Here is a 14,681-nt window from a genome sequence, read left to right on the forward strand (position 1 = left end):
TTTCATTTCGGTGCATCCCTATTATTTTGTTAAGAAAAAATGACTGGAAAAGTGTAAAGAATTTAAAAAAACGTTTAGTGTTTGTCATGTTCTCACCATAAAGAGTGGTTTGAAACCACAATTGTTTTGTTTTACAGTTAAAGGGGAAACGTGGACCGAAAACAGTGATCTCCCCTACTTTAAAATGTTACCTAAAAGTCTGAGCTTTAATGAGAAGCAGGATGTATGACAAAATCAACTCAAATAATTCATAAATCTGATAACTTTCTCATTCGGCACTCAGGCTTATTGTTTTCCATTTTAACCTTGTGCTGACAGAGTAATAGTCACTATAAGCCTGGCCAAGTCTTCAGCGTGTCTTCCATTAACAAGGCTGCTCGGAATTCACAATCCATCACGCTAAGCTAGGCATAACCTTCAGTCCAAACAAACTAAACCCAACTTCAGCTCAGTGTTCATCTCAGTCTCACAGCGCCAATCTCTCTGAAGCTTTGATCTGTACTGCATTGAGTCCCTTTAGCTCTAATGAGTTGAAACATCCCATGTTACTTAATAGTTCTGCTAGGAGGTGGAAGCCCTCACAGCAATGACTGCTGGCCTGGTCTCTTTCCTTCTCACCTGAGAGAAAATGTATTTGTAATTGATATTGACATAATGTGAGCCATGAGACAACGGGAGAGCACATTCTTCATCCCACAGAGATTAATAGCCTGTATTGAAGTCTCTGGATGAACAAACCTATTGCTTTTAATCTCTTGGAGCCCAGGCTGGAGAAGAGGCAAGGGAAGTAAAAGACACATTGAGAAGTTTTATTGTATTATGTGAGCACTTTCAATAATCTATCGAGGAAGTGAGCCCCATGGCACCAACTACCTCTCTGAGTTGGGAATAGCCTTCAATAAAAAAACACTGTGAAATATAACATGAGCAACATAGGTCAATCCTTGTGACCTCACAGTTTGCCATTGAGTTCTCATACCTTGAGTAACAAAGTCATATAAAAAATTCACACAACTCTGAATTCCTTTTTCAATTCAGTTACTTTTGAAGACCGCACAGCATCAAAAGATGAGTGACATAATTGTGCTGCGTGATTGGCAAGTCTTACAAAAAATAAATAAAAATAAAACTGAAGCCAGACACAGTTTATAGGCTTTAAATAAATAAATAAATAAAACACATATTTGATTAACACTGATCAAGTGACACTCAAAGAGCCTGAGTGCTACTTTTCATTTTAATTGCTATGCTGATAATATAATTTGTAATGATTTTATTTAATAAGAAAAATGTAAAATAGATCCATTTTGAAGAATGGTCTCAGACTTTTGGACCCCATTGCAAATACTTCTGGGGTTGGTTGTTTCAGTGAAACATAAATTACTTTACCTTTTAATGGCATCACACCTAGTCATTTCAAGCTTAATTATATGATAATATGAATTATATATATCATTTTGCATAACCAATTCATTTCTAGGCAGTTGCACTGGCCAATATAATCAACATTCTCATTTCCATCAAAGACCTGCGGGACAGTAAAACAATACAAATCTTTTATCATTCAGTTCAGTTGTTCATTATCTAATGAACTAACAGCCAAATTAATCATGCAGCCATAAACAGCCATTAACAGAGAGTTTAAGTCTGTACCTTTCATCTCTCCCATGTCTAATGTCTTCCCTAGTTGTTCCAGTAGATCTGCACGTGCTGCATTTTTCTTGTGCTTTTTGCCGTCGTAGTGTTGCTGTGCCATTCCAGGATTGTTGAACCAAGCATTGCACAGCTGACAGTAGCGATCAGAATCCCGGTGCTGACGGGTCGAGCTCACAGGTGAGGTTTCTGACGAGGGTGTTTTCACTGGACTAGGTGTCACCTCTGAAGAAACCAAGCAGAACAAGAATTAGAATGGAATAATGATTTAAAACATCATTTATTTAATATTTTACATATTTAAAAGGGTCATGAACTGAGAAATCAAAATTTCCCTGATCTTTTGACATACAAGGTCATTGTACTATAAAAATATCCTGTAAGTTTCAGAACTCAAAACTTTCTTGTTAGTCTTAAAACAGCTTATACTGAAGCCAGTCTGCCAAAACAACAGGCTTGTGGAATGTGCTTTTTATGACGTGATAGTGTGGCTAAATACTGCCTTCGCAGAAGAAGATCCACGCTTGCTTCTACATCAATCCCTGTTTAGCCCCCAAAACAATTCGCACATGTATGGTAAATAACATGAGAAGCAAATGCAGGTCTACGGAGCCACGAACATGACATGCAGGAAAAAATATTAGGCTAAATCGTGTGCACGATTTACTAATTTGTTCCCTCAATGTACTAAAACGTGCACACGATTACTATTGCGTTCCCTCGATTTACTATTTCGTTCACTCGATTTACTATTTCGTTCACTCGATTTATAAATTGCGTGCACAATTTACTAATTCGTTCCCTCTATTTGCTAAATCGTGCGCACAATTTAGCAAATTGAGGGAACGAAATAGTAAATCGAGGGAACGCAATAGTAATCGTGTGCACGTTTTAATACATTGAGGGAACAAATTAGTAAATCGTGCGCACAATTAATTTATTTTTTCTTGCATGTCATGTGCGGGGCTCCATACAGGTCTATGCAGAAAGCAACTATAAAGATGGCTCAGAAGACAACAAGACGCTGTAAAGTGCCAAGTCTTTGAATCACCTTCATACTGACCGTAACGTTAGGAAAGAGTGGATGAATTTTATTTTTAAATAAGTTCCAGATGGCGTCAGTAGAACTTGGTCCTTTTTTTCACTTCAATTTACCGCAGATTCCTTTACAAGGGGATTTTCAAAAAGACTGAAACTAAAATGCTGTGCTGACTACTGTATATTGAATCCGACGGTAATGTTTTTATTCAAAATGTTAAAAATATTAATAACAGTATAAAAGTGGACAAAATTAAAAACAAAGGCAGTTTATGACCCCTTTAAGACTTCAGATTTGAATACAATATCAACATCTGCAGAAGTTTGGCAACCAGGTACAAGATGGTAAATTAGGTAGACCACTATATAAAGCTTTATGCAACAGCCAAGATTCGATGCTCTGTGTGGGACATCTTTTGATATTCAAGAATCCTGAGAAAAAAAAATATAGTATAGATGGTTATATTTTAATTATATTGTTATAAATTATTTATATTTTCCATTCAAATTTCATTCACTTGCAACTCTACGGTTTCAATCTTTCAGTGATATGAATATGCAACAAAAACAGAAATTTTTCTTATTGCTGTTTTAGAAGCTTAACATGAAGAATATTCTATACATTTGTCACAACATGGTTTTCAGAAGAAAAAATGTTGTAGTTAGAAGAGGTGAGGGTTAGGACTAAGGTTTTACAGTTTGTGCTGCTTTGATTCTACTGCTTACATCACAAGGGGCACACAATTGGTTTTAAATCATGTAATGTTGCCATTTCTAACAAAATGATCTGCCAACTGGCAATTAATTTTGTTTTATTCACTTGCTAAAGCCAAGTTTTACTCTCACTTGGCGCTTTAAGTGTATGATTTTGAACCCTAGTTGCAATCCAGATAGCTTGAGGATTTTTGGATTTTCTGTAAGTACAAGCTCAGAAAGCAAAAGAGAAACTCAAATAACAAATTATTCCTAGATATATGATGACATTTTATGTTTGGATAACCCAGTGAAACAAACAAAAGTATGTCTTATTCTTGTTAACTTCAGTGATTCTAGTCAGAAATTATTTCTGATCTTGACAGCAACAACCCAATTACTGAGATTTTATTCAGCATTGTGTTTGGATGTGTTCTCTGCTACATAACTAACAAGCTGTAGCCAGTGTCTTTATAAGGAAGATGATGCTCTACATTGTTTCTGACAGTCCTGCATTTGACCAACACACACAAAGCAAGCTTCTTTACTCATTTACTGTTCTGTGCATGGATGTGCAGCACCACAGAGCAGACAGAATAAACACAAAACACACCATAATCATAATGCCAGGCCAAACAATCAGTTTTAACACCTCAGTGGCTGTCCACTCTGCCATGGACAATGTTTACAAAAGCTCTTTTCAGCCTTGACATCACATCCAGTTTTTTGGCAGAAGGGAAAATTAGAATGAGCCACTTCATGTCTGTGTTTATTAGTGTTCATAAGTGTTATTGAGCAGTGAGAGAGAATTGACCCAGTATCTTTGACAGAGTTTGTTTACATTTACACTGACTGCCTGTTCTTCATTCCTATTTGCAACTTTATTTATGATTTGATACATAAGCTACATTAGTAATGTCTGCAAAATCTATGACAGGGGCTAAAGAGACTCCAGATAAGCTTCCTACAAAGGTTTGATTTATTAGCATATCTGTAAAAACTGGGATGTCCATGAACAAAGAGACGCGTTGAAAAATATTCTTGTTGTGCCAGGAAATTTAAACCCTGCCAAAACATGTGGATTATTCTTTCAATCTGTTTTTCACTCTTCTTTTACATTCTTTCCAGCGGGGGTTGATAAAAGTATAATGCATGCTTTGGATGGGACACAAAATTTAATTTAGGCAATTAACAACCACTGCTGCAGAAATTTAATTTGATACCGTAAATTAAAATTCTTCATGAGATGAAAATTTAAAGAAGATAAATGAGCTGCCACGAGAGTGGGCGACAGTACATGAGCAGGCAACTTCATTTTGAGAAAGCTTAATCTAGTTTATTTTTAACTGACGGTCATTCTCTGTAAAGAAATGTTGTTTATTGCAGGGCCTATGAGTTCTTGGCACAATGAAAGACAATGCACTTGCATTAAAGCCATTAAATAAATTAATACTGCATGAAGTGTGGTCATACAGGAAATTTACATAGCATTTTATGTGTGGCAAGGCTTGGCGCTCTATGAAGAACAAACTTTAAAAATGCAAAGCAAATACAAATTTAATAAAAGTGACAGTATAGTACATAATGTGTAATTCATAAAACTCCCTTAAGCCCTGGCTGCCGTTATTGGTGTATCTGACAGACTCTTGCAGTATAACACTATGGATATTAGCAGAATCCGGCACTGAAACATTGGAGTATTGATTTACAAGCTCAGGGGTTTACGGAGTGATATCCATCAAAATGAAAAACGGGAAGGTTTCTGGTTTCCTATAAACACAAGACAAAGACCATCCCTATACAATATAAGATAGCTGTGATTTATTTTAACACAGACATTTTTGCACAACTCAAACTTTTTGACATTATTGACTAGATTATTTGCACTTGTTGTGTTCGTTGTTCCCTTTGAGCCATGTGTCTCATGATGAGAACTTACTAGCAGTTCCTTGCTTTAATAGTGAGTGCCTCAGTGTTGTGTGTGTGGAATGGAATGAATGTCTTGATTTATAGTTATATCTGTGTATTAAAATGCCATACATTTTACACCTGTTTCACACCGCAAGCTTGAGCTTTGCATTAACTTCATGTCAGTGTATATATGTCACTGCTGCTGCAGGATCGCCAAAGTATTCATAATGGAAGCGTATGTACAGCGCCAGAGCAGCAGCTCCAAACCTTCATTTCTCTTGACAACTATAAATTTGTTTTTAGAAGTAGGTCAAAAAGTTTTAAAGTCTTGAAAGTTTCTTAATTTCCCCCGCGTTCATGGTTGCAGTGTGAAACCGGCCTTATTCTGCACAGACCCTCATTATAAAACACTGCTCACATGACATCACACAGTTCATGTGTTTGGTGAAACATTCTAAATCTAAATTATTACAATCGAAAATAACTCTTTTCTTTTTCATATATTTTTTTAAATGTCATTTATTCCTGTGATGGCAAAGCAGCCTTTACTCTAGTCTTCAGTGTCACATGATCCTTCGGGAATCATTTTAATATACTCACCTGGTGCTCAAGAGACATTTCTAATTTTTACTAGCAATCTTGAACAGTTTAACTGCTTAATTATTTGTGTTATACATTTCCTCAGGATTATTTTGGGAATAGAAAGTAAAAAAGTAGCATGTATTTGTAATAGAAATCTTGTGTGACATTATAAATATCTTTATTGTTACTTCTGAATAAAAAAGATTTACTGACCCCAAACTTTTGAACAGAGCTGGGTAGTAACGGATTACATGTAATCTGGATTACGTAATCAGATTCCAAAACTCAAGTACTTGTAATTAGAGTAAACTACTTTTTAAAATACTCATAATCAGACTACAGTTACTTTGTATGGATTACATGATTACATTTTATTTACACAATGGCAATAAGTTGTTCACAATTAATTGATTCTCCTAAATTTCCTTTTTTTCTTCCATTTTTAGTCTTTTTCAAAATTCATGTTTGCAATGTAGCTATTTTTTTTGTTTTTCATTGATACATTCATATGCACTTCTAGTGTTTTATTAGATTAAATATTTAACCTAGCAGTGATATTGCTGTGAATTTCATGTTTTTCAATATTGTTTTTTGTAATGTAGCTGTTTTCCAAATGTACTTAATTATAAGTAATTAATTATAAGTTTTAATCAGTGTTACTAGCAAACAGCAAGGCACATTAGTGTCAGTATTTTGTAAGTATTAACTGTCCACACATTGCACTTGAAAAAGAAGCAATTGTGGCTCTTGTTGGTAAATTAAATATATTTTGTGGAATATATTGTTTCTTTGTATCTGTCAAAATAGTACAAGATTAGGCTAATTCAATATATGTGCTATCAAATAAGGGATAACACAAATGTAATCCAAAAGTAATCAGATTATGTTACTAAAAATGTGTAATCTAAGAGATTATATTACAGACTACAAATTTTGTCATGTAATCTGTAATCAGTAACTGATTACAATTCATAAGTAATCTACCCAGCTCTGCTTTTGAACATATACAGTATACTACCGTTCATGAGGACAAAGTGGCAGTGTAAAGTCCTTCCAGAAATATCACACAGCAGTTCACTGGGTATATTTAAGCATATTAGCTAAAACCTTGAGCCTCACAAAAGAGATAAAGGATAAATGAATATATTCCCCGGGAATGTCCTCAATAACACCATCACTCACCATCACTATAGTCTCTCAATGCAGATGGCATTATCTTACCCAATGTAATTACTGCAACCAGACTTCTGCCTTAATAGTCCTTCTGTATTGCCTAAATTAAATTTGGTGCCACAGGCCTATGACACTAAAGTCATTCATTACCGCTATCGCAGTTTTACTTAATGTTCTCGTGGTCACCAGGGGTGGCCAAAACCTTGTTCAAAACTGTTATTTCTTGCTCTTTAACATTATTTCAGTGTATCATTAGCACCTCACTGCCCTCTCCCCCACTGTGCCTCTTATTCTCAAGCTCAGGGAGGAGCGATGAGCATATCTGTTCCCCAAAAGACAGATACATCTCCTTCCCTCCATTTATTTCCTGCCCTTTGTCTACTGCAGCATAAAAGCACTTTAAAATCACTTAGAAGGCTCCAGAGTATCCCTAGTTAAGGAAAGGCTATATATATACAGTAACTGAAATTGAATTAGGGACAGAGGATGGGATAGCAGGTCGAGAACAGTGACAAACAAAAAACAACAACAAAACGTTCATATAATGCACTGCCTGAAATCATTTCAAGTCTCTCACATTTTAAAAAGTTCAGATCATGGCCACAGCTGCAGTGAAAAAGATTCACCGGTAATGCGTTTCCTGTCTTCTTTATAACAAACAATAGTCTGACACCAGCAGGCAGGAGATTTCAAACATTAATGAGATTCTGTGGGAGGAAATAACAGAGAAACTTCAGGTAATTCCAGGTGACAGTTTAGGCAATAAGGGAAGAGTCATCTATCAGGAGATTTACTGCAGGCACAAAGACAGCTACTGGATTTGGGTGACATAAAGATGGAGAGGGACTTTCGGAGAGATCATTCATCCAAGCAGAAAGCCTGCACAAGTCATATGCACAAGCCTTTGCATGATTTCCTAGCGACAGCTGTTGCGTGTTGTTAGGTCTGAAACGACACACTTTTATCACATTTAACAGTAGGGGAAAACATGCAAAGCATCTGATATATTTATTAAGCGAACATGCAAGGTGATGTGTGTATACCTTTAGAAATGATTAATTGTCAAACTTCATTGCTGTAGACTCCATGCAGGCCTAGTTATGAAGTTTATGCTGCCTTCACATGTTACTTGATTTATCATAAAATGTATATTGTTTCTGATTCTCTTGACTGAAGTTGCACATAAAAAAACAACATAATTATGACATTACTTTTTTCCAAATACAAATTTCTAAATACATTTACACATAACAGAAACCATTAGATGAATATTTTAACATTTTTACCCAGAAAAAAAAAAGAAAAAAACCTGGGAAATTAAAATGTAACAGAGAAAAATTCCATTGAAAATATAGCTACATTTCTGTAAATTTAGCTTGTCTTATTTACATTCCCCAAATACACAAATCATGCTAGAACCTTATAAACAGCATCAGTGCACAAAAAATGGCACAAACCACCGAATGTGCATTTCACATGCAATCTTATCCTAATGCAATGAAGGTGTTGAGAGATTCCATTTCCGGATCAACCAGAACAGGATCAAAGGATTTTTTCTATCTTTCTTTTTTTTTTAAATCCTTGCAGTTATCCGCTTCCTCTCTAAAAAGTCCTCACTGGAGTTTCTGTCAAATTTTCTCACTGCTGAATCTCATCCAGTTCCCTGCTTTTTATAAGCTGGGAATTTTTGACCACAAATATTTTACAAGATAACAATTTTCATTAAAAAAAGCTTTTTGAAGATTCTGAAAGCCTAAAATTTTTTTATAATTAGGTAGTTTGCCCAGTTTCCACAATTAACTGTTGTATATCTAGACTAGATACACATTTGCACAAACAACATAGAATTTTCCCATAATTACTAATGGCAAAGATGTTTATTGTAGTAACAGGATGCACAGGCAACCAAACCTGACTGCAAACTACCCTGCTGAGTAATTTAATAAGATGGATGTAGTACCCTTAAATGTCATGTAAAAAATAAATAAATGTACATGTAGGTCAATACACACGGCCTTTCAGTGGTTTCTCATTTGTCTTACTGAATACAAAAGAGGAGGAAGAACAGGAGAAAGAGAAAGGATGTTTTGTGTTATAAGCTGATATCTGACTGAAACAATAGTGTTTCCCAGGAGGTGAGCTGGGCTCAGGTCACTGGCTTCACTCTGTCACGTCAATTACAGTATGTGTGTTATGCAGAAATCAATAAGGGTGGCCTGTCAATGACCTGGGTTTATTTCACACAAACTGCGCTAGAGCCACTAACACATCACACAATACAAGCTTACTTCTTAAAACCATCATCATTTAAGTATTAAATTACTTGAATGCATGAGTATTTTTTAACTTGATATATTAAAATAGCTTAAATTATAAGTGATACAATGACTTGAAAATACATCTTCTAGTTTCATTTTCTAAAATTATGTTGACCTTTTTTTTGTTGGGCTTAAAGTCACAATGTGACTGTGGTAATGATTTTTACAAAAAGCCAACCTAGACTTCTGCTGTTTTATAAGGCAAGGTTAGTTAAAATCAAACAACAATAATTATATTTACAAATGGTATAAACATGTTTTCGGAAATAAAACCAACATGAATACAAAGATTGCATTTCTAAGAAATCAAATAATCCTTCTCTCTAAAAACACCAGCCCTTTTTTTGATTACTGTGAACAAATGTTGAAGTGGCACTGCAACATGCTTACAGTTTGTCCCCAGATTGCCAGGACATTCAAGTGAACTCCTCTCTGCTCAGTTAAGCTGGGCCTGAGCTAGTCTGTCTCAGTATGCCACATGTCAGAGGGATTGATGGTCTGCCTCAATCCCCTCGGAGTGGGACACAAGCCTCGTCTGTCTCTAGCCATCAGACGCAGATGGCACAGCTAATGATGGCATCAGTCAGTGACAGGAAACACGGGAGGAACAAGCAGAGAGAGAGAGAGAGAGAGTGTGTAAAGGAAAGACTACAGTGGTAATTCATTTTAAGCCAGATATGCTACACAGCCTTGCATTTAAAACCAGACTGTGAAAACAATGAACCTATGAATTTTAAATCAACATGGCAACACACAAGACCATTAAACAATCATTTGGACCATGAGGTTAAGTAATGAATAAATGTGAAATCATTTTCAAAGGTTTGGTAAGATTCAGGGTTGTAAGCACAAGAAGTGTATTTCAATAGTAATATTAAATAAAAATATTATAAAAAATAAATAAAATAAATGGTAAATATTTATTGTATTTAGACATTTAATAATAATAATAATAATAATAATAATAATAATAATAATAATTTATTATTCGTTTTACTTAGATGTTTTAGAATAATTAAATCAATTTTATTATAATAAATTTGTAATATTTGAAAAAGCATAAGCAGAATTATTATATGAATAAAATATTAATACATTGAAATGAAAAGTATATATATAATGACAATAATAAATATTATTATTTATTTTATTTAGATATTTTATAATAAATATATATTTTAATAATAATCAAAAAATATGATTACTTTTTATTTAGATATATTTTTACTTTGTTTTTATTATAACAATTATGATTGTTTTTCAAATTTCAAAACACAATATAATAATGAAATCAATGTAAATATAAAAATACCTCTAATAATATTAATAATGTATTATTAATTTTTATTTAGTTTTTTTGTCATTATTTTTTTTATTATTACAATAAATGTGTAATATTTGTGTCAGCATGATTACAATAAAAATAATAAAATATAAATACATCAACATAAAATATTTTTATAGTAATAACATTAATGATTATGATAATAAATATTACTAGTTGTTTTATTAAGATATTATATAATAATAATAATAATAATAAAATATTATTACTTTTTATTTAGATGTATTTTTATTTACTATTTTTATTATAATTATAATTGTTTTTCAAATATTAGACATTAATTGTAATAATAGAATCAATGTAATCATAAACATAACGAAATATAATAATAAATACTTCTAAATATAATAATAATATTAATAATAATAATTTTATTTAGATGTATTTTATCCTTAAATATATTTTTTATTATAATAAATGTGCAATAATTGGCAAATCATAATCAAAATTATTATAATAAAATACATCTAAATAAAAAGTCGTACTTTTTTATACTTTATATTATTATTAATATTAATATCCCACAGGATACACAGTGGTTTTCATGCACCAGTCTGCCTTGCATGCCCAATAGATTACATCAGTTTGACATAGATAGTGGACAGACTGTGTGGCTCCATCTCAAGCGTTAGAATTGTGTAATTGATCCTAAACACTGGATGTGATGTGGTGGGCCTCCTAACTATGCCATATGTGGCACAGCTGCCCAGCGAAGAGTGTAATTAATAAACACATTGGGCATTTGGAGGCACAGCCAGTAGAAAAGCTGGTGACTAATGGATGCTGAACGGAACTGAAAGCCAGTTTTGCTCCTCATTGGCTGAAATGGAAATGACACATGAAGCCTCTCTCTACTGTACACACTGTATATCCTTTGTGCATCCTCCTACAGGCGAAGGATTTCTGAGAGCCCACAGATCCCGAGTGTTTCCTGCTCATTGCTATTGTGCTGTAAACAGGTCAGAAACCTAACATGCACAGCAAAGCACAGCGTGACAGAAACCTAATGCAAGAATGAACACAGACATAAACACAAATATGCAGACAGTGTGACAAAAGTATTCTCAAACACACTGCTTTCACTCGGCTGCTTCTGTAAAGCTCATTTTACAAAGTCGCAGACAGATTCTTCCGCCTTTTTTTTAGGTCAGTTACCCCTGTAGGCAAGTAGGTGGTGAGCAATGATGTGCAGTGCAAGACTGTGAGTGTCCGGCTCGTTCAAACGCATGCCCTGATCCTCCAGCCACCCGCGGTCATCTCCGACAGATCTTCTTACACATAAACACCTCCCTAGAGAACTTTTTAGTGCTACGTGTGTTTGTGTGAGCAACACGTACCTTTGGCTGTTATGGCAGGCTGTTCCCCCAGCAGAAGTTTGAGCCTCTTAGCATGGATCTTGCCTTGGTAATGAGACTGCGCTACCACCGCTGAAGTAAAGGACATGTTACACAGTGTACAGCACTTGTTCTTATCCACATCTCCCTCCTCACTCCCCTGCAACACATCAGACACATTTATCATGGTCAGAAAGTCAGATGGAGCAAGGGAACCCAGTTAAAAGAGGAAATCGAGAGCTAAGCACAATATTTCTCACAGTAGATTTTCTCCTCCTACCCCCCAGCAATGCTTGAGGGTAAATGAGCAACAAATGTAACAGAGAGAAGAATGAGAGCAAGAATGGGGGAAATGTCTCGGCTTCTTTGGGATTGCTTATGTGGTTACTGGTGGGATGCAAAGGTGGTGATTTAACAGTAATGGGGCCAGTTTGATTGAGCTATCACAAGCAGAAAGTTAGGCGATCACCCACTGCCTGCGGTAAAATCTATTACATGCTTTACATCTAATACAAGATACGGAATCTATGGAGCCATTTCATGACCGAGTTCATCTTCCTTGTGATGCATTCATCAGTATTTGCTTGGGATGAAGAACCAATAGACTGTACAGTTTCTCATCTATACCAAAAAGCCGACAATTACCAAACAGTATATGTGACTGTGCTGGCAAAATGAGTCGGAATGCACACAGTCTATTTTTCAGCTACAGACAAAAGAAGTGAAAAATCTCATTTATTGTCAAATTAGGTCTGGCCGATATGGGCAAAAATTTATATCTCTGTATTTTTTGGCCAATTTGCAATATATATATATATATATATATATATATATATATATATATATATATATATATATATATGTGACGAGTGGGGCGGGGCCGAGGGATGTGGGAACACAACGAGGCCGGTGAAGTGATTGGGAAATCAGCGACACCTGCGACCCACCGCCGGTCTCGAGTCCCACAGAGGAGATGGAAGGATATAAAACTGGAGCGACGACAGTGAAGGACGAGAGAGGACCAGGCCTGGGCTTTATTTTAGGTTTTGGTTTTATTCGGTGCGCCTCAGTCATCCGTGAGGGGCTGATGCGCTGTTTTGTGTTTATTTTGATTATTAAAGTTTCATTTGATTGTCCGCCGGTTCCCGCCTCCTTCTTCCCAAAGATTATGGAGTTTTTATTATTACAATATATACACCATCTCATTTTTGCCTTTGGATTAAAGAAATCTGTATTTAATATATATTTATATTTCACTTACTGCCCGATGTTGTCCAACAAAACAATATATATTAAAGGCCAGGAAAACATATTGTTTCAAAATATTGCAGTTCACTGTATTTTTGATCAAGAATAAATAAAGCAAAGCTGTATTATCAGCTGATAACCAGAATTTTGTCCTCTACAACACCCCTCACTGATATCCCAACTGTTACTGTATACTGGATTAACCCAAAAAGGGCTTTAACATCACCAAAACGAACCTGAAGTGATGTCTTTCTTTCATTTTTTTCTGTTGTTGTTGTTGTTGTTGTTGTTCATTCTGCTAACTTTTCTCTCCTCCTTTCCCTAAAACACTGTAATTTTGTTTAAATTCCACTGTGAAATTTTCTAGTCTTTGACCTTGTTAGATGTTCCTTACAGGCATTGTAAGCTGTTAACTGTAATTACAGGAAGAGACTTTATATTGATAGTAATCAAAAACAATGGTTGCCCTACAGCACAGATTCCAGCTCTATGAATAAAACAAGGAGCTTATTTGCATAGATTTTCCAGCAATTTTGTTCCATTGCCACACAGAGCCTTGGACCATAGGAAGGGCAAAATTATATGACACATGTGGAGTGAAAACAGGCTTAAGTTGCGTTCGGAGGCATTCTTACACAAGCATGCAAACACACAAACTCACTCTGTGTCTGTCTACCTAAACTTAGACAACAATGAGGTCAGTATAGAAGTAAGTTCTATACATATGGAGATACGTTATCAGATATACTACATCAGCCATGTTGGTTTTGTGCATTGCATTGAAGCTATTTTTGGTCGGTAGGTTGGCCTGCAAACATCCACTGTTTCCTCTGTAAGTATCATAGAAGCCAAGCACCCTCAGTGTTAATGGAGGGAGCTGAACACGCAGCACACACTGACACGGCACTTCTCCAAATGACCTTGCTCTTTGCTTCGGTACAGTATGTGCACTGTACATTCAATATATCCATTACCACATCACCTGCTCTGAAAAGAAGAATCTCCCACACAAGTCCTCATATAGTGCATTCAGAATGCTGTGCCCTTTGTGTTACAGTGACATTCACAATGAAATGGGAACATAAAATCACTGACAAGAGCAAAACATAGTGACTCTGTATTAAAAGCTAATTTGATAAAGAACACCGGTGTTAATGACTGTCATCTGCAAAAGGGGAAGGTCACCATGCTGCAAATTTGCATTGCTCGACCAATTACAGCGTTTTAATGGGGTCATATGTGGTGCTAAAAAGAACATTATTTTGTGCAATAAAATGTGTTTATAGCATTTAAGGTTCAAAAAGCACATCATTTTCCAAATACTGTACATTATTGTTTCTTCTCTATACCCCACCTTTCTGAAACGTGTCGTTTTTTTACAAAGCT

At 35.2% G+C, this 14,681-nt stretch overlaps 1 protein-coding gene across 3 annotated transcripts in view; it reads right to left on the reverse strand.

The window, feature by feature from the left end:
• LOC132141386 (zinc finger matrin-type protein 4-like) overlaps nt 1-14,681 on the reverse strand; it is a 75,872-nt gene that overhangs the window by 25,896 nt on the left and 35,295 nt on the right. For 2 of the 3 annotated variants that reach the window (XM_059550849.1, XM_059550847.1), the window contains exons 4-5: nt 12,051-12,207; nt 1,654-1,878 (exon numbers count right to left, since the gene is read on the reverse strand). In XM_059550849.1, the coding sequence (XP_059406832.1) occupies nt 1,654-1,878; nt 12,051-12,207 (382 nt within the window). Of the gene's footprint in view, nt 1-1,387; nt 1,529-1,653; nt 1,879-12,050; nt 12,208-14,681 lie in introns of those variants that run through there. The other variant, XM_059550848.1, reaches the window with a different exon arrangement.

Source organism: Carassius carassius, chromosome 5 (assembly GCF_963082965.1).
Source record: "Carassius carassius chromosome 5, fCarCar2.1, whole genome shotgun sequence".
NCBI lineage: Eukaryota > Metazoa > Chordata > Actinopteri > Cypriniformes > Cyprinidae > Carassius > Carassius carassius.